The sequence below is a fragment of the Opisthocomus hoazin genome, chromosome 6 (genome assembly GCF_030867145.1).
Source record: "Opisthocomus hoazin isolate bOpiHoa1 chromosome 6, bOpiHoa1.hap1, whole genome shotgun sequence".
Lineage (NCBI taxonomy): Eukaryota > Metazoa > Chordata > Aves > Opisthocomiformes > Opisthocomidae > Opisthocomus > Opisthocomus hoazin.
In genome coordinates, this window is record NC_134419.1 from 32,509,262 (window position 1) to 32,537,142 (window position 27,881).

General features: G+C 59.3%; 2 protein-coding genes across 10 annotated transcripts in view; one reads left to right on the plus strand and one right to left on the minus strand.

Annotated features, from left to right (window-relative positions):
- SEC16B (SEC16 homolog B, endoplasmic reticulum export factor) overlaps positions 1-13,727 on the plus strand; it is a 149,117-nt gene extending 135,390 nt beyond the window's left edge. For all 8 annotated transcript variants that reach the window (XM_075422587.1, XM_075422586.1, XM_075422593.1 and 5 more), the window contains 2 exons: positions 9,370-9,491; positions 13,078-13,727. The gene's annotated coding sequence lies outside the window, so the exon portion shown is untranslated. The remainder of the gene's footprint in view (positions 1-9,369; positions 9,492-13,077) is intronic.
- Positions 13,728-15,158: 1,431 nt separating this feature from the next.
- Positions 15,159-27,702, minus strand: BRINP2 (BMP/retinoic acid inducible neural specific 2). 2 transcript variants are annotated; one of them, XM_075422605.1, is made up of 8 exons: positions 27,440-27,702; positions 21,263-21,609; positions 19,286-19,476; positions 18,951-19,141; positions 18,488-18,593; positions 17,901-18,137; positions 17,460-17,682; positions 15,159-17,154 (listed from the first exon to the last, which is right to left on the minus strand). In XM_075422605.1, the coding sequence occupies exons 2-8, from the start codon at positions 21,541-21,543 to the stop codon at positions 16,038-16,040; spliced, it is 2,346 nt and encodes a 781-aa protein (XP_075278720.1). In that variant the 5' UTR covers positions 21,544-21,609; positions 27,440-27,702; the 3' UTR covers positions 15,159-16,037. The 2 variants fall into 2 exon arrangements, with proteins under 2 accessions (XP_075278720.1, XP_075278719.1); XM_075422604.1 differs by having other exon boundaries at positions 21,248-21,609.
- Positions 27,703-27,881: the final 179 nt, after the last annotated feature.

Consider the following 27,881-nt stretch of genomic DNA (forward strand, 5'->3'; position numbering starts at 1 on the left):
TTCCCTTTCCTTCCCTGGGACATCTGGGTTGTCCCCATGCCTTGGAGATGGAGATGATGCCGTTTAACGCTGTCGTAAAGTGCCTTGAGTTCTGCTGGCAAACTGAACAATGCAAACTTGACACTTCGAGAAGGAGAAAGGGAAGGGACGTCTTTGAAATGAGACTTCTGTGGCTCATTTTTCATATCCATGGTACTGCTGAATCTGGGTCCATCTGGTTTGCCTGGTCTATGGAAAGTAGCTCGTTGGTCAAACCCCTGTACTGGAGATAAGGGACAGAGCCGTGGATGTCACTTCGCTCCTGGCTCCTCCATTGGAATGGAAGGCTGAATTAACTGCAGTTATTTCTATGAAGCTTATGTGTTATATGGAACTCCGTCCTATCAATTCCACTTAAATATTCGGGGAGGGGAAGAGGTTGCAATTTAAAATTTAGCAAAATTGCAATAGGTGGTTATTTTATGAGTCAAGCAAACTCTATTTATCCTCCAGTCAGTTGTAAGGCCACTGCCTATCGCTCATCCCACCCGACTCTGCCACAGCCCTACTGAGATGATCTGTTTAGCTGTAAGACCCATGAGCCTAGAACGTATTGCTTCCTGGGTTGTAAATGGATTTAGCAGAGGTGAACGCTTCCCCTCACTTGGTTGGTATCGAGTAAGAGCAGAGCACAACCTGACATCCTGGTCCAACAGAATTTGTGAGGCTGAAGACTCCAAAGACTTGTTGAGGTGTCTCCCTGGACTGCAGTGGCCCTTTACTTCTGGAGAAGAAATCGGTTCAGATTTTGCACAAAATGGGATTGCTCTGAGTGACTTTGGGTGCCACCAGCATCTTCCTTCTGCTTTGGCCTCGGTGAGTATCCAGGCAGTCTGCTAGGCTGCTGGGTAGCTCTGAGAGGGATCCCACCTCTCCCAAACCCTTCTTGAGGGGAGGAAGCTGAGTGGTAGCAGCTGGTGCTGTGCAGAAGAGGTTGGGACTCTTGAATGTTAAGAAGGAGCCCCAGGAGGACATGGCAACCCAACTTGGCTGTACTTCTCCTTTTGAAGATAGGCTTATAGTCTTCTCCCAGAAGCCATGATGAACTTATTCAGAACAGTGTTCTCCACCAAGGCTAGGCCTTGCTCTTGTGCTGTCTTGGAGCTGACGGAGCGTGGACATGATCCCAACCACCATGAAGTCAGTAAGGACCATTGTCTCCTTGCTGGGAACTGGATCAGGAAATGAGACACTGGCTGGGGGGGTTATTGCCCTCCCGAAGAGGGTAAACCAGGAGTGACAACAAGCCAGGGGAGTTCCTTATGGCTGTGGGATGAGGTAGCACTTCATTCCAGAGGTCAATAAGAAGTGCTGCATGTCCATTAGCTGGTATGAGTCTGTGGCAGAAGGAAATGAGCTAGTAAGTGATTCTGGGATGCAGCTGGCTTGATGGCCACTGAGATCGTTCAGGAGGGCAGTCAGACCACCTTCCAGGTCCTTAGGCCTCTCTAGCACTGGTGGCTGTGCAGCAGGTAAGGATCTCTAACCCCGTCGTAAAGGCCAGGTAGAAACGGTGGCACGTGTCTCTAGGAACCTCTAGGTGGGCCCCAGCTCAGCCGTAAGAATTAGGTTTCTGGGCTTCATGCCTTTGCTGAGGTGTCCTGCTGCCTCCAAGGCTGAACCACCAGCTGAAGGTGATTATATACTCTGAGACAGAGGTGAGCAGATGGACATGCCGTGGCCCCAGGCTCTGGTGTTGGGCATCCCGTTCTCTGCCTTCAGCTTCCCACCGCTCTGAACCTCCGGAGAGCAAGCTGCTGGCAGACGTCTACCATCCGTCCTGGGTGGGGAGTGATCAGCTGGGTTAGCGTGACACTGATGTAAATTTAAATCCTTCTTTTTCTCTCTCCGCTAGCGGCCCTGTATTTTCAGGAAGAAAGAGAATGGGAAACAACTTTTTTAATGAAGTAGAGCATTTAAATTCTCTTTATATTTAGTCCTATCTGGAGCTCTTTACCCAAATGAAGCAGAAAGCATTTACAGCTGTATTTTCCATCACACCAACCAAGGAATATATTCATTTGCAGTAACATGGCACTCAATGAAGTGGAAAATAAGCTCCCAAAATTGCTCTTGCTATGAAACAGTCTCAATGACTAGGAAAAGCCCGTTTGGATTCCACTGACCGCTCACTTTGGTTATGATAAAAATTAATTTGGTTGAACACCTGAGCTGTGGCAGAGTAGGCACTTGGGCCTGAGATAGCTCTGCTGGGGACCGGGCTTGGGGCTGCCTCCGCTGCCACACCTCCCACCGCTCCTGCTCTTGGCTTTGGTCGCCCAGGAGACCTGGCCGAGACCCCAGTGCCTCCGAGGGCTGGCCGTCACGGCACGTGGATACGCGGCAGCTGATGTCCCGCTCCGCATCTGCCACATGGCCGCAGGAGGGGATGACGCCAGCGTACAGGAGGGGACGACGCCAGCGTACAGGAGGCCCCGCGAGCAGAGGAGGTGGGAACGGGTTCCTCCTTCCCTCCGCAGTGACCCGCAGAGGACGTGAGCGGGGCGTTAAGCAGGTACCGACTGAACACCAGTGAAGGCTTCTGCTAATTGCTTGTGATGTCTCGTCCAGCTCCATCGGCACAGGCAACAATCACTACTGGAAATGCAATTAATAATTAAGCACCCTGCACTGGCAGGTGTCAGCAGGAATCCGTGGGGCTTGGCATCCCCTGCGCCGACACGTCCCTCTGCCCGCGCGGGAGGAGGCAGCGCCAGGCGGGACGCGGCCCTTCGCTGCTTGGATCGATACTCGGCGAGATGCAGATCCATGCCTTGAAGAAATAACTTTCTGGTGGTATTTCCACAGCGTGGACGACGGCTGCTGGCTGTTGAGGGCAGCGGGATGGGGGCTGAGTGCTGCCTGTCCACCCTCCTGGACCTGTGCATAGACCCCAGTTAGCATTGCAGGGACGCTTCCCGGCTCCATCAGTCCTCACCAAGGATGTTCTGCAGGTGTTCCCATCCTTGCTGTACAAACAGCGTGACTTTGGGTGGAAACGGCTCGGCATCAAAGACCAGGAGCATCCCCCCGGGGCTGGTAGATCCACCCCAGGGGTGACCAGGGTGGCTGGGCTGCCGGCGGATGAGCCATGGTGCCCAGCAAAGGAGGGGCTCGCTCATCCCAGCCAGGGACGATGGCACGCAGTGGAACCGTCCCAGTCCTGGCTGGGAGAAAGCAGCACCTTGATGCATGGAAACGCCTTGCTGAGATGTCCTGGCTTGCTGCAGTGTTGCTACTCCCCAGCGTTCCCGCTCGCAGGCTCAGCCAGCATCGCTTTGTCTTGCAGCTTTGGCTGCTGCTTGCGATGACTTACAGCCTTCTTCAAGCTGGCTTTCATTTTTAATTACATTTTGCCTCTGAAGATGGGCTGCTTTGCTGGTTGCTTTTTTCCTCTCCTGCTTTTTTTTTTCTTTTCTCTTTTAAAGGCCAGCAGAGTTTAGGCTCCTTGAGAAATTGCTTCAGCTTTTAGGAAGGCGCAGAGCCTTTTCCCTGGGTAGCAAAGTGTTGATTTCTTACCACAGGGCTGAGTGATGGTGATTCCCTGATTAAACTGCACTTAGAGGCAGCGACTGCCAGGCAGGGATGGAGAGCTTCTCCAATAAGTTGGAGCTATTCATTATTAAATTATCTTCATTCACTTGAACATCTCATTTTCATTGAATTAGATGAAAAGTCTTCAAAGGCAGCTTCTGCTTGGAGGCTGCCAGCAGCAGTGTGCAAATGTCCCTGCTGGCCTTCCCTGCTGCACCGGCCCCATCTGACCCTTTCCGTGGGGTGGCTGGACCTCACAGTACATCTCCTGGAGGTCACTGGGGACTTGCACCAGCTGATGGCCTGACCTTGGAGATCCGGGCTCACCAGGTCCGAGAGCTGGAGCTAGTGGAGGTTAACTCCATCGGGGAGTAATGTAGCGTGGCCCCAGGGCTGACCTCTGCCAGCTTGGCAGCGGTGACCAAGGTGAGTGTCCCCAGTAAGTGTGTGTGTGGGGTCTCAGCCTAATTGGAGGGGTTTCCTCTTGGTGTTGGGTTGTCCGGTACTTTTAGCAACCACAACCACCCCATCCTTCATCCGTCACCCAAGTAAGAGCTTTCCACTCCTGCCACCGCTGCTTCCCTTTTTTCACCCCTTTTTATTGCGCCCTTTCCCGGGCAGCGTGTGCTGGGCAATTACGAGCCAGGCATAAGGGCACGGCTCACACTTCAACGTGAAGCCACCAGACCCTGGGTGCTCTTGAGAAACGCCAGGAACGGCATCAGCTCCCTGCCCACCCATCCCTGCTCCTGCTGCCAGTCCCTGCCTGGGCAGCAGTGTGTCCCACCTCGGGGCACCCACCGGCCACGTCGGGCCCGGCTTTAGCTTGAGCCCTCGGTTGTGGATGAGCTGTTGGATGTTTTCGTGGGAGGATGCCATCTGGCCACCTGATCTCTCCGCTTTCACCTTGGCACGAGTAGCTGGCACCCAGCCCCACCGCTCAGCACCCAGCCAGGGGGCTGCTGCCTGGGCTTGCCAGCCCGCAGCTCTTCAAGGGGTTTCGTGGAGCCCAGGCTGGTTTAAAGCTGCCCTCTAGGAACAGGAGGCTTTTGTCTTTCGGCTAAAAACCTTGGGCATGGCACGCTGTGCCCAGGCATCACTCAGCTCTGTCCTGGTTGTATGTAAAGCTGCATCTTTCCCTAGGAGAGCTCAGAAGTAGGACACCTGGCCACTACGCCATCCCAAAAGTTTCAGGAGCAGCCTACAACCTCACCGGTCGGAGAAAATCCCTTTTCTTCGCTGCCCCGGGCGCCATGAAGTCCTTCGCACCTCCTACCCATGGCTTCCATCTTGTTCCCAGGGAGGAACCGCCGGCGCCTTGGACCAGCTCCCCAACAACTGTTGGTTTTCCTCGCCGGTAAATCTCACCCGGAGAAACCGCTTTGATCAATGCTCTTGGATTTCAGCCTTCAGCCTTGATCAAGGCAGGGGGAGGGACGAGAGTGAGTACTCGCAGGCTCTTTGGGGACGGTCTAGAAAACGAAGCTTGTTCTCCAAGAAAAACCTGCTTCAAAGTAAGAGGTAGTGCTGTCAGAATAAGAGTGAACCAGGTGGGCAGAGGAGGAGGAGAAAGGCTGCCCGGTTTCCGGGGCCCCAGCTGGGCCAGGTGTGGGTGCAGCAGGGATGGTGATGGTGGCGTTGCTGTGGGGCTGGAGTCGCTGCTGGGTGAGGGCAGGAAACCACAGCTCTAGGGGCACGGTGAGGAGGGGGAACCCATGCCTCTCCTCCCCTTAACTCTGCTGCAAACCTGATTTTTCTCTGCACGTTAGCTTTTTGGCTCTCCCTCCTTCCCCAGCCCTGCAGACCTGGCGTCGAAAAAGTTTTCTGAGCTGAGAAGGGGCCGTATTTGCTTCCTCGGGTCAGTGGTTTCACAGAATCACAGGATGTTTGGGGTTGGAAGGGACCTCTGTGGGTCACCCAGTCCAACCCCCTGCCGAAGCAGGGTCACCCAGAGCAGGCTGCACAGGACCTTGTCCAGGCGGGTCTTGAATATCTCCAGAGAAGGAGACTCCACAACCTCCCTGGGCAGCCTGGGCCAGGGCTCCGTCACCCTCAGAGTGAAGAAGTTCTTCCTCATGTTCAGCTGGAACTTCCTCTGCTTCAGTTTGTGCCCGCTGCCCCTTGTCCTGTCACTGGGCACCACTGAAAAGAGTCTGGCCCCATCCTCCTGACCCCCACCCTGCAGATAGTTATCGGCATTTCTAAGGTCCCCTCTCAGCCTTCTCTTCTCCAGACTGAACAAGCCCAGCTCCCTCAGCCTTTCCTCATAGGAGAGATGCTCCAGTCCCCTCCTCATCCTTGTAGCCCTGCGCTGGACTCTCTCCAGTAGCTCCTCATCTTTCTTGAAGTGGGGAGCCCAGAACTGGACACAATACTGCAGATGGGGCCTCACTAGGGCAGAGTAGAGGGGGACGAGAACCTCCCTCGACCTGCTGGCCACTCTCCCAGTCTTTAGCTGGTGGGAACAGTGCTGCAGGTCGGGTGTTAAGAACATGAACATGGTTCCGGGGCAGGAGCAGAGGAGCTTCAACATCATCCCCTCCTCGCCATGGGCCCTTCCTCTGCAGGCTGCATTATCTGGGAGGGGAGCAAAGGACCAAGCAGAGATGCAAAACCTGGAGGTCCCTGTGAGCGGGGGAAAGCTCTGGCCCGAAACCGCCCTCCAGCACCGACCTTCTCCCCTCCAGCCATCCTCTCCCGCTCCGTCTTCTCCCGCTGCCGCCTTCCTCAGGTGCGCACGCACGCATGCACTCTCGCTGTTGGTTTCGGCTACAGATGGTAGGCAGAAAAACCAGCCAGCCAGATGTGTTCTTCATAGCTCCCAAGCCAGCCATAACTAAACATTTACATTTATTACCAATTAGAGGGGAAACAGACTGCGGTTTTATGTACTGTATGTGTCTGGATATATTTCGGTTTGTGACCTTACTTACAGCCCCCCCAGCAAATGAGTCTCTCTTGGTTAGGGGCAAACCCCTGGAATGCAGCTGCAGGACGCGATCCCATCCCGGCATCCCATCTCCCTGTGACTTTGAGATGACGTGGATGCTCTCGGTGGGCACCGGTGGCTTTGCAAGCGGCTGCAGAAAGCTTGTGTGTGGGGGGGGGATTGCTCCCGTAGGATGCTGAGCCATCCCTAGGGACACCCGCCTGCCGCATCCCTGGGGCAAGGATTGCCATGGAGCCGTGTCCATCAGCCCCGTGTACGGATTTGTGCACAATGCGATGGTCGATTTATGGCTTGCGAGCGGCCGAAGCCCGTGGCTCCCCAGCCAGCATCACAGCAGCTGTTTAGCGACGCTCGAGCCGACAGCAAAATGCAAACAAATCCATAAGCAGACTTCAGGCCTCGCTGAGAGCGGGAGAAGGGGTGGGATGAAAAGTGCAGGGTGGCGGTGATGCCACACGCATGGTCACTAGGGGACCGATGTCCTAAAGAAGACGGATCCTGCCCGGTCCAGCCCCGAGGTGGTCACCATGGTCACCACAGCACAGGGCCGTTGCACTGCTGCTTGCTCATCTCCTTGGGGCCAGCAGCTTTGACCAGAGCTGGTTGGATCCGCAGGAGCTTCGGCTTTGCATGTGGCCAGCTAGCCTTGAACAGGCTGATGGACTCCCAGTCATGTGGGGATGAGGATTTACTGGTTCTATGGGGATACTGGGTTTGCTGTACTGGGACATTAGCTCTCATCCTGCCTTAGGGCAACGGTTAAACCAGAAAGCCGAAAATCTCAGCCCCTTTCTTAAGCCACCAGCCAGCAAGAGAGGAAAGGAGAAAAGTGCGGTGAGGCCCAGAGCGTGCTGGACAAGAGCGTTCTTTAAACGAGGTTGTCCCAGATCCACCTTGATACTGGGAACGTGCCCACCCAACGCAACCCCAGCTGGGGATGCCGCAGCCGCTGACCCCCATTCCGCCTGCCCACGCCTCCCCCCAGCTCCCAGCAGGTACCGCAGCCGTCGACTCCAGCTGCAGCATCCCAATTCCTTCCTCGCTCCCGCTTTCCCCCCCCCCCCCCCCCCCCCGGAGATTTGCCCTGAACCCTCCGGCAGTCGCGTCTGAAGCTCACCTCTGCCTGCGCCGCCGGGATCCCCGCGCCCACCTCCGCCGTTGCTCAGGCAACCACCTCTGGGTTGGATGCGGGGTTTTGTTTGCCGCCGCTCTCCGAGATGCTGCTGCTGGGGAAGCAGCCCAGGCGCCAAGGGGAAGCCACGGGCGATGCCATGCGTGCATCCCTCGGGATGCCACAGGGATTTATTCCACTACGGGGAAGGTTTTAGAAATGCAATATTTTATTAGAAGCCTATAAATCTGTTTAAACAGGTGATGAAGAGAGGGGCCTCGGGGTGGAAATGGTCCAACCCCACCGCAGCCCATGGACGACCTGTGGCTTGTGGCCATCTCACGGGGGACAGCGTCCTGCCCTGGCTCGGGCGGAAGGCACCAGGTGCAGGCGGGACCGAGGGTGCCACGAGCCCTGGCCACCAGCCTTTGGCCCCTTGTAGAAAAGAGCGGACACGGGGCCGGGGCTGCATGGCGAACCTTTATCCGGCAAGGGCTGGAGAGGAGCAAGATGGGAGGTGCAGCATCCACAGCTTCATGCGTGGATTTGTTCCATCATCCTGCTAATCAGCAAATGCAGGTGACGGTTCAGCTGGAGAGAGGGGCTGAAGATTAAAAAATAATAATTCTTTCTTTTTTTTTCCACTTTCCTTCAGCTTTGCTGGAGTGTGACAGGGTGGGAGCTCTTGGCAGCTGGGATGTTAAATGTTTTTTCCACGTGGTCTCTTGATTATTAATGGATTTTAGTACTTGACAAAGTAGAAATTAGGAGATAAAAGCTATTAGAAACTAATTTGGGTAATCACTGATTCTGTTCCCCTAGGAGCCTTTCTGAGAGCACTGCTCCCAGCACCACTGCCGAGGCTCGGGAGAGGAGGAAATCTCTTTTTAACCGAGTTTCACAGGCTTCGGGGCTGCCCCCTGATTTACGGCTGGCGAGGAGATGGCCTGGGTGGAGCAGGCACCATCCGAACATCGCTCTTCTCCCAGCAGCCTCCTGGGATTTATAGCATTTCACATCCCTGGACACTGTTTGGGGTGGTTTATATGCTGTATTTTTTTACTGTTATGTCAGTGAAGCAACCATAGAAACTAGTTTGTGAAAACAATGCGGGAGATAAATCCTCGGTGGCATGGGCTCTCCCCGCCATGAAATGGGTTACAGGGGGAGAAATAGGTCCCTGAGCCCCTTTGCTCCTGCAGTTCCCGTCTCCCTGAGCAGATCGATAATGCCAGGGGCAAGGACTGGGCGAGGAGCCGTCGCGGGGAATCGTACTGAAGGAGAAGCTGGAAGGTGGCGGCCGACGTAGCGACCACCGCTGATTTCGAGGCAGATTGGCTGGGAGGGTCTGCGTAAGCCTCACGCGGAGCGGGGGCTGCCTGCAGGCTGGGAGAGAGCTTTTAAGAATAATTTGACTGATCTCTTTCTCTTTCTCTTTCTCTTTCTCTTTCTCTTTCTCTTTCTCTCTTTCTCTTTCTCCCTTTCTCTCTCTCTCTCTCTATTTCTCTCTCCCTCTTTCTCTCTTTTTCTCTATTTCTCTTTTTCTTTCCCTTTCTCTCTTTTTCTCTCCCTCTCTTTCTTTCTCCCTTTCTCTCTCTCTCTTTCTCTCTCTCTCTCTCTCTCTTTCTTTCATTCCAGCCGGGCTCTGCTCCCGGCACACATAGCGGGAGCGCAAGTTCTGGCTTGCAGCTTTGACTGGGTGGTTGTTTTTTTGTTTGTTTGTTTTCCCCTGCAGAGCTTTGCCCTCTGGGGAGACCCCTCCAAAATTCACCGACCGTCTCGACCCGCGGCGCAGGAGCAGAGCCGAGGGGTCCCCTGGGAGCACTGTCCCGGGGGGTCAGAGTCCGGCGTGATGAGGTAAGCCCTCCAGCCGGGCTCCTGGCTGTGAATCAGTGACGCCCCTGGCCCCGGCACTGCTGATTTACGCCAGCTGTGGTGGCACCCCGGGACGGGGCACCCATATTTAATGGGTGGGGGTACCGCTGCCGGCAGCGGCAGCTCCCAGCCCTCGGATCAGGGAGAACAGAAAGCAATTTACCACCGGCGTCCCTGGTCCCCTGCGAGTTTCTCCGCTTGCAGAATGGGATGCTGTGAAGATACGTTATTTGATGGTGTCTAAAGAGGTCTCCAGGTTCTGCTTCAGAGCTGGGAGCAGGTGGGGGTCACTCAGGGAGGTCAGGGGCCAGTGCAGGTGGTGGGGATGGGTGGGCGAGGTGATGCTTTTCCATCTTTGCTAAAGGAGGAGTCGGCGGGGAGGGAAGAAGGGAGCCGAGGAACTGGGGCTGGAGCCTCCCGAGATCCCCACCAGCTTGAGTCATCCCAGGTCCTCACTCGGCTCCTGTGGGGACACAAGAGGGGAGCTGGGACCTCTCCTGCACACTTGGGCTGGCAGCAACCTGCCTGCTCCGGAGGCTGCAGCAGCAGGAGGAGGAGGAGGAGGAAGAAGCCGAGGTCGTCATCATCGTTTCAAGAGCCTGTTAATTGTCCCCCCATGCTCCCTAAGAAGTGGCCATTTGCTGCAGGCCTTGTAAATCCTCTCTGGAGAGGGAACCCCAGGGAGTGCGGCATGGGAGGATGAGAGCCCTCGATGGCTTTGAAAGAGATGGCAGAGAGATGGAGCAGAGAGGAAAAACCCAGCCCACCGTCGGCGAAGGGAGAAAATAGACTGAAACAGAGAGAAACTGAAAATGTGCTGAAGCAGCTGATGACAACCCAAACAGCAGGAGAAAGCTCCTGCCTGCCAATTAATGAGGCTCTGGTGCTAATTTGCCGCCTTGACTGCACTTCTGAGCTTGTCAGTAGAAGGGGGGGAAAAAAAAGACGAGGCTAAAAAAGAGACGGCGAGGTTTTAGCTTGCCTCCTGGCTACGCAGATGTCGCTGGGCTTCGGGGAAACAAAGGGGGCTGGTGGCGAAGCCCCCCCAGCCAACGAGCCTGGAGCGGGAAGAGGATGATGAGAAGTCTCCGTGGGGTTGCGTTGGCAGAGCAGATCCAGGCTACGCCACTACTCAACCTGGGGATCCCGGTTTCCCAGGGATCGCATCCCACTGTCCGCTTGGCTAGTTGGGAGGGTAAATGGCGATCCCACGTGTGCCCAGGAGCATCACAGAATGGTCGGGGTTGGCAGGGACCTCTGTGGGTCACCCAGTCCAACTCCCTGCCGAAGCAGGGTCACCCAGAGCAGGCTGCACAGCACCGCATCCAGGCGGGGCTTGAATATCTCCAGAGAAGGAGACTCCACAGCCTCCCTGGGCAGCCTGTGCCAGGGCTCCGTCACCCTCAGAGGGAAGAAGTTCTTCCTCGTGTTCAGATGTTCATCTCTGGTACCTGCAGCAAAACCGCGGTAGAAGAAGCCGGAGCAGCCCGGTGCTGGGGCGGAGAGGTCTGCAGGCAGCTTGCCATCGCCCACCTCCCCCAGAAACGCTGTCAAACAGCTCTGTTGGGCAGCTGCCTGGTGGTTACGCGCAGCTAACGAAGCCGGAGGAGCCTGGAGCAAAACGCTCGGCGTGAAGCCTTCTGCCGAGCGAAAGGTCTGGTTTCCACTTCTTGCCCGTCCTGCAGCCCGAACCGAGAGGCCAAAGACCACGGGGATGAAATTCAAGCAAAAATCTGCGCCGGCGTGCCGTTTGCACGCAAAGAAAAAGAGTACCTGCCAGCAAGGTGTGTTACCTGGAGCCCTCCCTCTTCCCCCGGGGACTTTTGACCCCCTGTGCATCCCATGCTCTTCTCCCAGGCTGGCACAGCATCATCTGGGAGCTGTGAGGGGGGAAACTGAGGCAGGCTGGAGGCAGGGAGGGAGGGAGGGATGCAGATTTAGCCCGACCTCCTCTCTCCATCCCGGCTCTTCACGGCAAAGCTGTCCTTGCTCTTTCGGCACAGCCTGACGTGGAGATGCTCTTGGCCACGAGGCCAAAGGTACCACCTGATGGCACGCAGGGCTGGAGGCTCAGCCAGTGAAAACTCAGGAGGGGGAAAAAGCCTGGAGGTTAGATAGCCGGAGCTGCAGGCTTTTGGGCTCAGATGGAGCCGATCCCAGCCCATCACCGGCTGTCCTGGGCCGGGAGATGGAGGTGGGACCAACCGGCACCTGGGAGCCGTGCGCAGGGATGCTGGAGGAGAGCACTGCACACAGTCCTGGGACTGGGGGAGGAAACAGCCCGAATTCTTGGTTTGGAGGAGGCCTGGCAGGGCTTTTTGCACCCCGGAGGCCAGATCCTGCCCGCTCCGTGGACGGCAGCGACTCTGCAGCCCGCCCTGCTGGCACCGGCGTCGTTGCTCGCCCGGGAAAGCGGTGCGAGGCAATCAAATGCTGACCCCCAGTTATTAACCTCGTCGTCTTAATCACTCCGCCGGCCGCCTTAATTGCTGAGCAGGGGTGGGAGGACCTGGCTGCTTCCACCCGAGATTAACAGGCAGCCTGGCAGTGCCCTTCGGGGGGGGGCACGCCGCTGCTGCTCTTCCCTCAACTCACCCACTTACCCCCAAAAAAGGTGGAAGTGGTTCTCTCCCAAAAATACATCAATTTATCAGCAAAATTCAGGGAACCACCCCCATCTTTTCCTCCACCAGGTTAAAGAGGTGGGGGGGGGCCGGTGGCCGGGGGTGGGTTCAGCATCGCTGCCACTCCTGGTCCGCCAGCGTTGCCCAGTGGGATGCTGTGCTGTGAAGGCACCGTGCCAGCTGCTGGGCTGGGAATGCCCTGTTCACAGTGGGAATCGTCGGTTTGGGCCAAAGTCGGTGGTTTTGGGCAACGCACGACGAAATCTTGCTGCGGGGAGGGGAGGCTCCGGCGCTGCTCTGCCTGCCAGCCCAGGGGGGCTACCATCAAGGACGTAGAGAATTGGTGGCACGTCCCTCCAGCTGCCTGCCTGCCCCTTTTTGCCTTAATTTTGCATTAAATTTGAACTAACCAGCCCTCTCCCACCTCCATCCCCACACACGGGACCGTTGCTCGCAGGGCATCACCTGCCTGCCTCTGGAGCCAGCACCGAGGCGGAGAAGCTCAGGGTCAAGTCCCCCGCCACGTGGAAGCTTATCCATATCTTGGATATCCACCATATCTTGGCCAGCAGCTCCTCGAGATGCCGCCAGATGTCCCAATGGCTCTTGCGTTCATGTTTGGGTGAATTTAGGCTGTGTGACCGGTTAAGAGTGCTGAAAAGCACGGTAGGAAATGCTCCGGCTGGAGGAGACTGAGGATGGAGCTGAGGAACATCAGCCCAGCACCCGGCCCACGTGTCGGTGGGGAGAAGAAGCGATGTAACGGCCCAGAAGGATGCGTAGCAGAAGCCAGAATGGTCTTTCTAGCTGGGAAGCCTCCTGGCTATACCCTCCTCATCGCCGGGCAGATGTCTGACGGCTTCCCCTGGGGAGCCGAGATGATGGCTTTGACTTCTCATTTCCTCCTGGCATGTTTAATTGCCTGATTTTTTTTTTTTCTCTAGGAGACAAGGGAGGAGATGCGGGCAAAAGAAGACAGATGTATGGAGAAGAGAAGTCCAGGTGACAGATTGAGGGATGCTATAACCACAATAGCCGGCTTGATGGATTGATAGATTAGACAGGGAATATAAATAGCAAGCATGGTTTATCTACCTCCGTTTTATTTTCCTCCTGCTTATCTCTTTATCTCTCCTGGTGTTATTTTCCTCCCGCTTATCTCTTTATCTGTCGAACCCGAGGATGGAGGAGAGGGGGGGTGACAGAAGTAGGATGGATGAGTTCATGTTAGCACTGCTTTTGCAGCAGGCAAGTTTTGCCAGCCGGGGAGGATTAGGAAGCGGACTCAGATCTGCACACCGCTATGCTCTTTTTTTTATTTCTTCTTTTCCCCCCCCCCATCTCCTTTTCCCTGCGCCCTGCCCATCCCCTCCGCCCACACCCCCTGCTTTGGGGACACTGCGGGTCAGAGGGTTGGCTCCTTCCTCTCTCTGCCCTGTCCTCAGCCAAGAAATGGGCCAAGGCGGCGAGCTCCGCTTGTCTGGGTACGCCGCGTTTCCACCCGACAGCCGGGCAGCACTGCTGCTTGGTATTCCGGTCAGGCGCCGAGCGCAGCAGCAGCAGCGCCGGGGAAGGAGGGAGGGTTGCCGGGCTCCGATGAGCCGTCAGCTGCCAGCTCGCCTGTCCCCACCGCCCGGCTCTTCAGCCCAGCTCGCTGGGCTGGGCTGAGCAGGCATCGGAGATGCTCCCGGCTGTGGGGCTGCTGGGGGAAACCCACTGGATGCCTGCAGCGGGTGTAGCATGGGGAGGTGTCCAGGATGAGTTGTGCTTGGTTTGAGGGCCGTTATCTAAGGGGGTGATGAATGAGAAGGCTTTGAGGAGGTCAAGTGCCCTGTACTTGGCACTGGTGAGGCCACACCTTGAGTACTGTGTTCAATTTTGGGCCCCTCACTACAAGAAGGACATTGAGGGGCTGGAGCGTGTCCAGAGAAGGGCAATGATGCTGGTAAAGGGTCTGGAGAACAAGTCTGATGAGGGAGCTGGGGCTGTTTAGTCTGGAGAAGAGGAGGCTGAGGGGGGACCTTCTCGCTCTCTACAACCACCTGAAAGGAGGGTGTAGTGAGGCGGGTGTTGGTCTTTTCTCCCAGGTAACTAGCCATAGAACGAGAAGCAATGGCCTCAAGTTGTGTTAGGGGAGGTTTAGATCAGATATTAGAAAAAATTTCTGTACTGAAAGAGTTATGAATCATTGGAGCAGGCTGCCCAGGGCAGTGGTGGAGTCACCATCTCTGGAGGGGTTCAAAAAACATGTATATGTGGCACTTCAGGACATGGTTTAACAAGCACGGTGGTGATGGGTTGACAGCTGGACTTCATGATCTTAGAGGTGTTTTCCAACCTTAATGATTCTGTGATTCTGTGAACGAGGATACCAGAAGTATGCAGCAACCTACATATATGGACCAAGCAGTGGAGCTAGGACACAGCGGTGACTGCCATACCTGTCTGTGCAATTGCAGCTGGCCAGAAAGGGTGGCTGGGGTCAGATATCCCCCGCCTCTCTCGGTATCAGAGCTAAGGGTCGTCCAGCGAAGCTCCCAAGGGCCACACTTGACATGCCCAAAGAGGTGGTACATGCCGCAGCGGGTGACCAAGTCGCGGCACTGCTCACCCTGGGCCGTGGTGGGTGTTCGCCTGGGACCGGGAGGAGGTTGGACAGGAGATGTGGCTGGGTCGACACCGGTCCTTCCCACCAGCTCGGGGAGCATCTGCTCCAGGCACCTCCCTGGGATCCCTCCCTGTCTCCAGGCACATCTAATGGTCCTAATGAGCCATACCCCCGAGTTAATGAAGACCTGGGCAGGAGACAGATGGCCAGCCCACTCCTGCTGGCATCTCCCCTCCTCGGGAGGCTCAGCTAAAATCCAGCTGGTGCGGGGACACGGTGGCTGAGCACGTGCAGGAGCCTCCTTGTCATCCCCTCCTGCCACCCAGCAAGGGAAAAGCCAGGGCCAGAGATGACAGTAGCTGTTCTTTTCTTTTTCTTTTTTCCTCCCAGTTGTTTTTGGTTGCTCTTTTGCTCAAAAAAGGCATTTTTTAAAAAATATATTAAACAGATACATTTTACTAAGATGTCTCTTGGCTGGAGCCACTGACAAGAAAAGTCCCTCCCCAAATAAATAGGCTTAAAAAACCCCCTCCCAAACAAAACAAATAAATAAATACATAAATAAAACTTTTTTTTTTTCCCTTTTCTTTTCTTTTAGGTTTCTTTCCTTTTTTTTTTTTTTTTTTTTTAAAGGAATTGCAGCCCAGAGATCTCCGCTGGCATCTGTGGTGGCAGCATCCACGGGGCGGGTGCCAGGTCCTTGCCCACGCAAGGGGTGACGAAGCCTTGGTACCGCAGCGGGCACGAGGCCCCGGGGGAGATCTGCTGCATCTCGGGGGCCTGCGGCATGGTCCCTCCCCACGCTGCGTGCGAGGGCACGGCCGCGGGAAGGGTCGCGGGGGATGCGAAAGCGAAGGCGCCAGTAGAAACCTCTCTTAAAAAGACTACAAAAGTTGGGGCGCCGAGGAGACCGCCGCTGGAGGAACCTCATGGCGGGTTCAGCATCTGCTCCATGGGGGCCAGCAGCTGCCTCCAGCCGAGCCACATCCCTCCTCGGCCATTGGCACGTTCCCCCAGCCACCGGTGCTTGAGCGAAAGGCGCGCCGTGGGGTCACCGTGCTGGCATCGTCCCCGTGCTGGGAGCCAGTCTGTGCTGTGCGAGCCGTCCCTCCTGCATAGTCCTGCTGGTGTCCTCCGTTTGCTCGAGCCCTGTGTCTCTTTGGCCAGTCGCTGGATGTACCATGGAAGCACGCAGTTGGCACTAAGGTAAGGCCTTGATTTCATTTTTTTAGGGTGGTTATTGGGGGAGTCCTTTCTCCTGGCCGCCTCGCTCCAAGATCTGAGCAGCTCCTGGTGTTAGCTGCACAGCTTGCCCGTCTCCTGCTCCACCGCGTTGGGCAGCTTGGCGTTGAAGGCCCTCAAGGAGGACTGGATCCTTGCCACCTCGTTGTTGGCCAACTTGAGCCTGTGGCGGAGCAAGCAAGTGAAGAGGTCGAGGCGGGTTTTGCCAGGGGGTGACAACCTGTTCACCCGGTCCCTGATCTCCAACAGCTGGAGCATGGCTGAGTCCTGGGAGCCCTGGGTGTAGGGGTAGTCCAGCTGGAGGATCAGGTCCCGAATAGCGTCTGGTTCAAAGGGCAGGCTGTAGCCGAAGACTTGCAAGCTGTTGATTTTCATGTACCCCAGGTTCTTGGAGGGATCTGCCATCTCCAAGGGTTCGTAGTAGATTGTCTCATTGGAGCTGTTGTCCAGAGACTTGATGCGGCTCCGCAAGTAGACATGGACCGTTTCAAAGAAGGTCTTCCACTTGTTGCCCAAGGTGAGCGTCCAGTTTTGGCACTGGGCAGAGGCATCTACGTTAGTCCTTTCCCAGTCTGGGAAGCTGCCCTCATTGATGGGCATGAACCAACTCTCCGAGTGGCTTCCCCCGAAGGGGTTGACGTAGATGGCCATGACGGGCTCCAGCGTGCTGTTCTTGGTGAGGCAGATCTGCAGGGAGAGGGCCAACATCACGTGAACCAGCCCGGGCTTGTACTTGTTGCTCTTCAGGGTCAAGAGCATGCGCTTCCTCCAGGAGGGGTCAAACCAGTTCCCCAGGCGCATGTCGTTGCTGATGAAGATAGAGTGCACCTCGATGCGGCTGTCCCGTTTCTGCAGGAGGTACTTGAGCTCCAAGTCCTGCAGGTCCGTCTCCAGCCCCAGGTAGTGCTCCAGCGAGTCGGCCACCTCGGGGCGGCAGAAGCCCTGGGTGAGCACGTAGCCATGGTTGCAGGTCCCGCAGCGGGTGCTGTTGTCCTCGGCACAGCTGGCACAGGCTGGGCCCTCGCCCAAGGCACACGGTATGGACCCCTGGCAGGAGGGCTGGTCGGAGGGACACGTGCAGCTGCGGCTTTCTTCCAGGAAGGTCCCAGGCACGGTGGTTTCACTGCAGTAGAGGAGTGACTGCGCGCGGCTCCACCAGTAAGGGAGGGACCTGGTGGAGAAGAGATGCTTACATGGCATCTTTCGGGGCGTGACTGAATTTCCCTAGGGACGGAAGAGCTGCCCACCTTGTGTTTGTTTTTCTGCACCACTGGTGGCCCCACCATGAACCGAGCCCCTCTTTCCACCTCCCGGTTTGGACCCAACCTCTCAGGACCACATTCCAGAGTGATGTGGTCACCGCCGGGCATCCCTCCATCTAGGCGGGAGCTCCCCCAGCCCCAGCCACGGGGAGGTGGGTGGTGGGCCTGAGCCCCCCTCAGGGGTCCAACTGGTGTCCCCGGTGTGGGACCCTACCTCTCCTTCGGCAGCTTGAAGTGAGGTTGCCGGTGGCAGCGTTTGCTGAGGTTGAAGAGCCGCCGGATGAGTCGGTGGGTTTTCCTGGAGAGCAGCTTCAGGCTGGTGCCCAGCTGCTGGTAGCGATGCTGAACATCCAGGTCCATGGCCCAGAAGTGGGAGATGGCCGTCCTGTTCAGGAAACGGTCCCCGGGGAGCCTCTTCACCAGGGCCTGAAACTCCTCTGCAGGGGACAGAGATGGCATCAGCAGACCCAAGAGAGCAAGCGGTGAAGGTGGGGCTGGAGCCAACCACCCTCCGGCCGGGCTCTCAGGTCTTCATGGTGAGATGACCACCCTGGAGCCCCACCACCCAGCCTGGGCTGCTCCCAGAGGAGGGGCGGCCAGGGATGGTGATGCTTGGTGGGGTTGGAGATGCTTGGTGGGGTCTCATGGGTCTCACCTGACTCCTCGAACTGGCCGTGGTGGCTCTCCCAGGCTCGCCGGAGCTGCGCCAGGCTGCTCTCCAGCGCCTGGACGTCGGCCTCGGGGCAGTTGCAGCGGGGGAAGGGGGGCTGGCACTGGCAGCGGCAGTCGCTCCGTCGGCACACCAGCTCCCCGGCCGAGCTGCAGGCGATGTAGCTGAGGGCGGCCGCCACGAACCGCTCCCGTAGGTACGGGGGGAGCACCGTCTGCAGCCCTGCGGGCGGGAGGCAGCCCCGAGAGCGTCAGGGACCCTCGCGAACGTTGCCCGGGCGAGGAGGGAGCGAGCCTCCCCCCTCCCTGCGCTCCCACCCTCGCCTGGTCTTCATAGCAATTTGCCGTGGAGCCGCTTGTCTGGGCTCTCCATCGATCTTGGCTCCTCTTGGCAGACGAGCAACAACCTCATCCTGCCCGGTTCTGATCGTTTCCATCCTCTCTCCTCCCCCAGCCCTTAAATTAAAAGCAGCATATCGAGCCAGCATCCTCCCCTACGCATCGTCCCCCCGCGCCACGAGCATCCCACAGTGGCACTTGCCCATCGCCACGTCCCCACCCGCCCAGCCCTACCTTGGAGCTGCACTTTGTTCTCGGGGCTCTGCACCAGGACAGAGCTGACCGAGTCCAGGTTGTCGTAGTTGCTGCAGCCAAGCGGCCCCGTCCGCGTTTCGGTCACCTAAGGAGGCGGGGGACCAGGGTCAGGGACATGGGAGGGGAGCCGGGGTGCGTGCCACCCCGCCAGAAGTGCTGCAGGTAACCCCCGGCCAGGCTCGCCGCGCCCCGCTCCCCGTCGCAAGGCGGTGCTCGGAGAGGAGAACTAATTGCCTGCTAATTGGCTCGCTGACAGGCGGCAGCCCTGCCTGCAGCCCGCTGAAAAACGTGCCTTCGTTAGCGCGCCCAATTTCCCATAAATAAGGCGGACGGCGAACTTTGCCCGCTCCACCATCCCCTCCCCAGGGCGTGATGCTGCTCGGGGGTCCCGGCTCGCTCCGAGGGGCTGCTGTCCCCCCCTGCTGCCCCCTCCCTCGCCTACCTTGATGGCAGCCGTGGCAATCTGGATGTGGTGGAGCCGGCGCAGCGTGCTCTCTCGGTCGATGAAGTAGGAGGCTGCCAGCTGGTGGAGGGTCTCCAGCGAGACCCCCGAGCTGTTCCCAGCCCCCCCGGTGGGCTCTGCCCTCCGGCTCAGCTTGCGCTTGTCCACAAAAATGGTCAGGGACTCCTCTCCTGGGGGGACAGGCGATGCTTTTGGGGGGCTGCTGGGCTTCCCCCCACTCCCCCCCCCCTTCTTGGCCGTCCTTCTCCCGCGGTGATTATTTTGCCACCCTGGAGGAGGGGGTGGAAGGGGGGGGAGCACCCGCCGGCACTCACCTCCCAGCGTGGCGGCGAGCAAGAAGTGGGTCCCATACTTTTTGATGAGGCTGTCGGTGATCTGCTGGGGGCTGGGCCGGCGTCCCAGCAGACGGATGTTGCGGATGAATTCGGGGGCCAGGGGGAGCGGCAGGCTGAAGAAGTCTTTCCTCTCCAAGGCCAAATTATTCACCTTCCAGCGAGCGAACTCCCTGCGGGAGGAGAGCGGCGGTGGGGAGAGGGTTCGAAGCCGGTCCAGCCGCGCCACGGCAGCACTGTCCCCAGTGTCTACCTTGGGGCAGGGGATCGGTAGGTGGAAAAACTCCCGTCGGGACCATCCCGACCTCCCCGTCACCACGGCGGAGGTGACCGACCCGCTACCCACGCTCGCCAGCTACAGATGCAGCCGGAACGAAAGCATCACCCCTCCCTAAGCCATCGATGGCAATAACGAGCTACGAGCGACGGAGATGACCGACATTGATTATTCAGGCACCTCCGGCGGGCATTAATCACAGGGCCAGAGCCTTTTCCAGCCTGCTCCATCCATCCTCCATCCCCATCCCTATCCAGGTGAAAATCTGACGTCTGGGGGGGGGTTTCAAGGTTTTAAGCATTGGCAGCGTTTTGTAGGAAGCTGGAGGCGCTGGGACGAGGTGGGGTTGGTGGTGGGTCCCCTCGTAGCCCCCCGAGGCTGTGACCGTGTCCCCCCCACCGGCCCCAGAGGGGAGCCCCCAGCCTGCCGCTGCCTCGGGCTGCCGATGTCAGCCTCATCTTTGGCATTTGGCTCTAATTAAAACCAGGCGGTGGCTTTCAGACAGCTTAATTAGGGCGGGTTGGGAAAGGCAGGAGAGGGAAGAAGAGGGAGGGGTGGATGGGTGCAAAGCAGCTGGGGGGCTCGGTGGGTGCTGGGTGGCCTCGCATCGTGATTTTGGGGCTCAGAAAGTGGGATGCTGGGGCCAGGAGTGGAGCTGGGGGTTGAGGGAGAGGGGGATGCTGCCTCTCCCCTTCCACGCACGTTCCCTGGGTACTGGGGCCGGGAGGCCTGCACCAGTTCCCCCCATCCCACCCCACGGGCAGAGCAAGCCCCAAGGATGCTAGAGGGTTCTCCATCGTGGAGGAGGTGCGAGCCGGCTGCTGTCCCTGTGGCTGCTCCTTCCCGTCCCACCACCACTGGCAGCATCCCTGGAGGACGCGTGGCAGCGTCGGTGCGTAGGAAAGGGGCGAGGGGGGGAGAGGAGCTCTCTGGGGGGGGGGCAGGCTGCGTAACAAGGCTGCCATCCTGGCACCCACGTCAGCTCCCCAGGGAGGCACCGGCCGGGCTTCGCTCAGCTGCTGGAAACCCCCGGGGTCTGGCACCAGCGAGGAGAGGAAGGGAAGAGGGCTCGTTAGTGGGAGGTGACAGCCCCAATTAGCGCCGGGAGGCAGTGGAGCGGGTTTCCCATGGTGGCTGTCATGGGGTGGCCCTTTGCTGGGGTCGGTGGACCGTGCCGCTGCCGAACCTGGTTCTCTGCTGTCAAGAAACCCCCTCCAGCATCATCCCCCCCGCGTGCAGCATCCCGCTGCCGCAGTCTGTGGGGCGACGGCACTGGGGACGTGCCGGGGGGTTGGTCAGGGTGGTTTTTCACGAGCCCCAGCAGCATCCCGGGCAGGCTCGGTAATTCGGTGTCTTTGTGCATGGCAGAAAGGCAGAGGAGCATCCCTCCGTGCCTCCCACCGTTGGGACTGATCTCATGTCAGCCTGCCCACCGCATCGCTCCTGACTCGGGGCAAATCCTGCCCGGAGCCCATCCCACCCATGCCACGAGCATCTTGGGGGGGCTGCTGTTATATTCCCCGGGAAAGCAGCATCTCGCACACAGCCACCCACCGCCTCCTCCCGCACACGGGGCCCTGCTCCTGCGGATTAAAGCAGGTCCGTCCCCGCTCCCCCCGCAGCCCCCCACCCCGCAGCTCCCTCCCGGGGCACCCATGGCCGCTCACCTGTAGATCCTATACCTGGTGGTGAAACCCTGCCGGTAGCGCTCCATGAAGTCCACGTACTCCTGGGCTCGGTAGAAGGGTCCCCGGTCGGTGAGGAGCCAGTCGAGGGGCGCCCGGCCGGAGGAAGAGGAGGATGAGGAGGAAGGGGTCGCGGGGGCGGCATGCTGCTGGGGCACCGTGCCGTCCGCCCCGCCAGCCACCCCCCAGCCACAGCACGTGCTCAGGGCCAGGAGGGCCAGCGGCCACGGGAGCATCGGCCGGGGCCCGTCAGCACGCCGGAGGTCCTGCCGCCCCATCCTGCTGCTGCCTGGCCGGCTTCTTCATTCTCTCACCCCGCAGCGATCCTCTGGGTCAGCCCTGCCCTGCAACGGCACCGCGGGGAGAGCGTGAGGTGCCAGGCAGGGCCAGAGCCGCAGGGACATATCAACCTCGAGCTAAGGGAGAGCGGGATTTGCTCTGGGGAGAGGCTGCTGGGATGCTGATGAAGGGAAAGCTGTGCTGCGGGGAGAGCCGCACGTCCGGCACGGTCCGGCTGTGCCGCAGGAGGGAAGAGTTTATAGGGTGAGGGTGCTGGCTGCTGCCAAAGTTAAACAAAATCCTGGCTAGTGCCTGTTTGAGAAATTTCTGGCTTTTTCTTTAGGTTTTTCTCTGCCGTGCATCAGCCCGGTGAGAGAAGCTTGCTTCTTCGGGGTGCCCGTGTGGCGGGGCCAGCGGGATGCCTCTGCGCCCTGCGCTTTGCGGATTCCCCTCACGAGCTCGTGCTGCTTGTTTTAGGAGAGGCTAAAATAATAAGCCTGGGGACCTGGAAAAAATGACCTTCTCTAGGTATGGGCTGAGCTGCTTGGAGCTGGTGTTAGACTTTGTGTCCTGCCGGTGGCTGAGATGATGGGTGGATGGGTGGGTGGATGGATGGATGTCCACCCCCAAGGCTGGCTGGGCTGATTCTGGTGGTGTTTTAAATGCAATTGGCACTTATCTCCAGCCAAGACCTTTCCGCTGCTGTAGCCCAGCGTGGCAGTTGTCTGTGGGAGCACAGAGGGAGCTTTGCTGGGAGCAGCGGCCCCGGGGCCAGAGCCTGCATTTGCCGGTGAAGGTGGGAGACAGACGGGGAGCTGCAAGGTCTGGGGCGAGGCGAGGTGTCCTGATGGGCAGCGAGAGCTGTTTGCCTAAAACCAGGGCCCCCATCACCGCAGTGCTTCCAGGGGAGGTGATTTTTATTCTGGGATGATAGCTGGTGGGGGCCTGGCACCCAAACGCTCGCCCCTGCCGAGCGCACGCCAGCCCCGCGTTCTGCTGAACGGGGCTTTGCCAGATGAATCATACGCGCTTTAACACGTATTACTATTTTTTTAACTTTTTTTTTTTTCTCCCTCTCTTCTATTTTTGAACCCGTAAGGGTGCACTTTGATTACGCTTTCTCAGCTTCTCACTCAGCCCTCGAGGCCGGGGCCCTGTTAATTTTAAGCAAAAGCTGAGATTTTCGCATCACCAGGTTGGGGGTGCCGGGGCAGCGGGGCAGGCAGGAGCAGCAGGCAGGGTTTTTTTCTGTCCCCCACGCGCTGTTTTTTTTCTGTGTGTCACCCTGGTTTCTCCCAGCCTTGCAGGCAGCCACGTAACACCCTGGTCGCTGCCTCCTGCTCCTAGCACGTGGAGTCCCCCATGGCCACGACGTGGCCAAATCCTGACCCAAAAGCGGTGTCGGGCTGGTTTCCTCACCCCACACTTCGAGTGTTGGAAGGGCCCTGAAATGTGGCAGGACCTGACGCTGGATGCTGCCGGAGCTGCTCGTGCACTGCCACGTGCTGAGTGATGGGTGATGGCTGAGCAGCTGAGGCACTTTGGCTGCTCTGGAATCCTCCCTGCCTGCTTCTTCCCGGCCTGCACCGGAAGCTGGCCCGGGGGGGAGCAGGCAGCCGGGATGCCGCGGCTGTCTGAAGCAGGCGAGCACCTTTCTCTCCTCCCCAGCAATGTCCACGGATGCAATTAAAATTGAGGTGGCCTAGGGACTGCAGGAGCACTCGAGGCTCAGGATTAAACCCTCCCGGCTCCTTGCCGTGGGAGCAGTGGGTCCCGCTGCTGCCCTGTATGGGGTGAGCCGGGGAGCTGGGACAAGCTGCCGTGCCCAGGAGGGCATGGTGGGAGCCAGGGCTGGGCAGCAGACCCTGTGGATGGTTTAGATGCTGACCATGGGCTAAGCCCTCTGTGATAGGGAGGAAAGCAGCACTCCCGAGGCGAGAGCAGCATCTTTCTAAACCCTGCTCATGGGAACGCTCTGCTTGTGGCATTGACAGTCTTGCACCAGACACCCCGCTGCCCGCCCCGAGGCATTCCTGGTGTAAATCAGGAGGACGTGGAAGCATCCTTCCTTTGATTCAAACCATGGAGGGGATGTTTTCTTTTGGGGGGGGGGACACCAGCACCAGCACCAACCAGCCCCGTGCCACCACCACGCGGGGCACCCCAAGGCGCCTTCCCCAAGAGGGGCTCCCCGTGCTGCCCTTCCCCTCCGAACGCCCTCTCCCACCTCCCCTCCCAGCTCTGCTGCTCAAGGCAGCAAACCTCTTCTGGGCGACCATCACGGGGGACAGATGTTATAGGGATGGAGCCACTTCGGGCCACCCCTTCCCTTGGGCTGCGGTGCCCAGACCAGCTAGAAACCACTTCAGCCCGCTCTGCCGCCTTCCCCGGGGAGCTTATTCTAAGATTCACGGCTGAACATGAGACGTTTCCTTCTGGCCACCTCCTCTTTTACTACAGAGCAATGAAAATGCTCAGAATTGGGTATATTTCCAGCGCTTGGCTGGTGCAAACACAGCCAAGGTCCCCTCCTGGCGTGTGGAGTCCCTCACAGCGGTGCAGTTTCCAGCTTTGCTAAACGAGCTCTTATTTACACCTGCCTCTTATTTACACCGTGCATGCCGACACCTCGGAGCCTGCTCGGGGACGGGCGCTGACGCACGCCGGCATCCTTGCCAACAGATGCCCTGAAGCCCCAAGCCAGGCCAGGAATGGGTGAGCTGCGGCGGGCAGGAGGGCCTGCGCGGGGGCTGCATGGCGAGCTCGCCCCCAAGGAGCGACTTCCCCCCACCGCCGTTCGCTGGGCTCATTTATTTTGCTCGTATCGATCGGGGGTGATAGCAAATAGAAATTGCGATAGCTCCTTGTAGTCCACACAGCTGCAAGGAGGGGGGGGGGTTCTGGTTTTGTTGGGGGGCTGCTGCCGCTGCTCGGCAGGGTTGGGGGCGATCGGGGCGCACCTCCGCCAGCATCTTCCTGGGATGCTCTGGAAACCCTTTGGAAACGAGTAACCCCCCTTGACCTTACTACCAGAGCTGGAAATAACTTTCTAATCACTTTTCCTTGATCCGAAAGAATGAAGGTTTGATGAGAAGCATCTGACTACTCTTTTTTTTTTTTCTTTGATTTAGGGTTTTGCATCACAAAAGTTGGAAAACTTCCAGCTTGTTAATTTTTTTTTTATTTATTTTTTTCCCTTTCCCCTTCTATAAAAACCTTCAAGCGAAGGAAGAAGAAGAGTGCCAATGCAAATATTCTTGGCAAACTTTCCCAGGGCTACAACCTCCTTCCTGGCCCAGTCGTCCTGATGTCGTTGCAGCCCTCCGCGTCCCCGTGCCTCTGGTGATGGCCGACGCACGGCCCAGACTCCGACTCGTCACCAGCTGCATCTTAAAAACGGCTTGTTGGGATTTCTAGCGATGCCCTCCCACCCTTGAGATGGCGGCGGGGCTGCTTCTGCCGGGGGGGTGTCTGCATCCAAAATGGTTCCAGAGATCGGAGGGAGGTTTGGATGGGGACACCCAAGCGCCCGGCGAGCTGCAAAAGCCTTTCCCTGCTGCCCTTGGGGCTGACCGAGTTCGATAATTAAGATGTTAGCTAATTGTCAGGGACATGAACATTGATTTCTGCCCTTCCATGCTGCGGGAGCGCAGCTCTGGAGATACGCAAAGTGCGAAGAGTGCGGTGGGAGGAGGCTGCAGTGGTGTTCGCTGGGAAGCATGGGACTCAGGTGGGCTCCAGCACTGCCCCGTGTAAACGCCGAGCTGAAGCCGGGAGCAAAAGCCGCGCCAGGCAGGGCGATACGTGTTAGTGGCCGCGCTGTGGGACATGTCCAGCCTCCGGCACCTGGTCCCCGGGGGGGCATGGCAGGAGCAGGGAGCGACGGGGATGGGTCTCGAGCTCCCCGTGGATGCCTTGAAGTGGGAATGAACGTCAGGCTTGGCGACTGAGTCACCTTCTCAGGAAACCTGAGGAAGCTTTATCAAATTAAGGTCACTTAAAAAGAGTCTGGGCAGAGGCTAAGTGCAGTTTAGTTTCTGAAGTGGGTTGACTCAGCTGAATCGCGCTTATGTGAATTCTCGTGGGCGCCCAGGGCACCTCTTGCCCTGCCGCTCGCGCTCCCGGGGACAGGCAGGGCTCAATCCTGCAGGATGCTCAACCCATTGGCTCCGGAGCCACCGCAAGCTTCGAGGGCCTCCTCTTGCCCTCCCTGCTCCGTCGCGGTTTGCGACGAGCAGCTCCCGGCGCGGTGCCGGGCTGGCGTCCGCACGCTCCCGAGGAAGCGCCGGGGCCTCATCGATCTGCGGGGGTAATTAAGAGAGCGAGCCAGGCACTGCTGGAGCGGCAGCGGCGCGGTAATCGCTGGCGAAGCGGGCACGGCGGGGTGCTGTCAGCCGCCTGGCACCCGGCCGGTGGAGACACGGCTCTGGCCAGCCAGCGTGGGGACAGCCACCTCGGAGCCTGCCCGGGCAGCAGCGCTGGGGATCGCACTGGTGGCTGCCAACCGATTCTCCCCAGGCTCCTGCGAAACCGCCGTCCGGTCGCTATCACCAAGCGGCTTTGAGCCGTTGGCTCCCCCCTCCCCAGCTCCTCAGACTGGTTTAAAAACCTGCAAGGCTCGGTGGCTTGGGTTCCATTTATTAGCTTTTCTTCACATCCCAAAGAGCAAAACGCTTGGAGGTGAGAGCGAAGGGAAAGAGCAGAGAATCCCAGGACTCGGGGAAGCTAAGGATTCGCATCAGCCATCAGATGAGACGAAGCCTGGGTGGCCGTCGGGGGAGACGGCGGCTGCGCGCGCCGCGTCGCAGCGGTGCCGTGTGTTCTGCCCTCTGGCTTTGCTCACCCGAGGCTTTCGCACCCACGGGCGGAAAGGCTCCAAAAAGAGCAATGTGCAAATATAACTCCCGCCCCCCCAACCCCCAGTAACAGCATCCCCCCGCCCCAGGCTCAGCTCTCGGCCCACGGCATCCCCGCAGACGGGTCTGTGGGGCTGGGGGAGAGCACCCCACGTGTGAGAGCATCCCTGCAGCCCCCCCTCCCCCCCCGACCCGAGGGACCCTGCTGGCAGAGCAAGCCGAGTCCCAGCCTCACGCAGGGGTGACAAGCGTCACGGTGGGCAGCGATGATGATGAGTAGCAGCACAGGGTAAATAAGGCGGTGCGGGTGGCTGGCGCTGGGCAGAGAACCAGGAGGAGATTTGGGGTGCCGGAGTGGGGTCACCCCCGCGTTTCCCCCTGCTCTCCAGGTCTGCGAGCTGCTGCCGAACCCCCCCACCAAAGCCTTTTTTTTGGGGGAGGGGGGAGGATCTCCGGGGCTGCCAGGGACCCTCCGGGCTGCCGAAGGAGGGGGGACACTGACATCTGCCGGCAGGTCCCACCGGCCCCGCAGCCCGGGCCGCCTCGGGGGGCAGCGGCAAGCGGGGAACCACACACCCCCCCCCCCCCCCCCCCGGGAGAGGCAGGGAAGGGCGCGTTCGAGCGTTCCGGGGGGATGGGGAGGGGGTCTCTCTTCCCGGGGTATCTCCCACCGGGATCCCCCCCGGAGCCGGCGGGTTTCCAGCCATCCCGGTGGGTTTCCAGCCCCCCCCGGCAGCTCGCTTACCCCGGCAGCCTGCCAGAGCCCGGTTCCACCGGGCCCCCGGACCCCGCACCCGGGCGGGTCCCGCTGCCTTCCCCTGCCCCCGTCCTCACCGGGGCGGCCGCGAAGCAGAGCCCGGAGCAGGGGGAAGCGACTCGGACCAAGGTCACAGGGAGGCGACCAAGCCGAGCCTCTCCGCCGCCGAGCACCGTCCCCGGGATCTCCGGTTCCCTCCCCGCCATCCCGCCGGCCGGTGGCATCCCCGCGCCGCCTCACCCCGTCCTACCACCCCTCCCACCCCCGACCCCGCGGACTTACCCCAGCCTCCCGCTCAGCACTGACGGGGCACCGGCCGCCTACTCCGTCCCGTCCCCTTCCGCCCCGCTCCGCTTCAGCGGCACCGGTTGCGGCCCCGCCGCCGCCGCCCCACTGCCGTCCCGCGCCGCCCCATCGCCGGGCGGGCAGGAGGCCCCCGGGGGCCCCGCCAGCATACCCCGACCGCGATCGGGCTCCCGGTGCCGCTCCCGGTGCCGCTCCCGGTGCCGCTCCCGGTGCCGCTCCCGGTGCCGCTCCCGGGTCCCGCCGCGCTCCGCGGGCGCCGCCGCCGCTGCCGCCGCCCGTTGATATATGCAGGGGAGGCAGCCAATAAAAGGCGCCGCCGGCCTCCCCGCGCCTTCCCATTGGCGGCGGCGCGCCTGGCGGCGGGGAGGGCCGGGGCGCCGCGGAGCGGCTCGGCGGGGGACACGCGTGGATGGGAGCG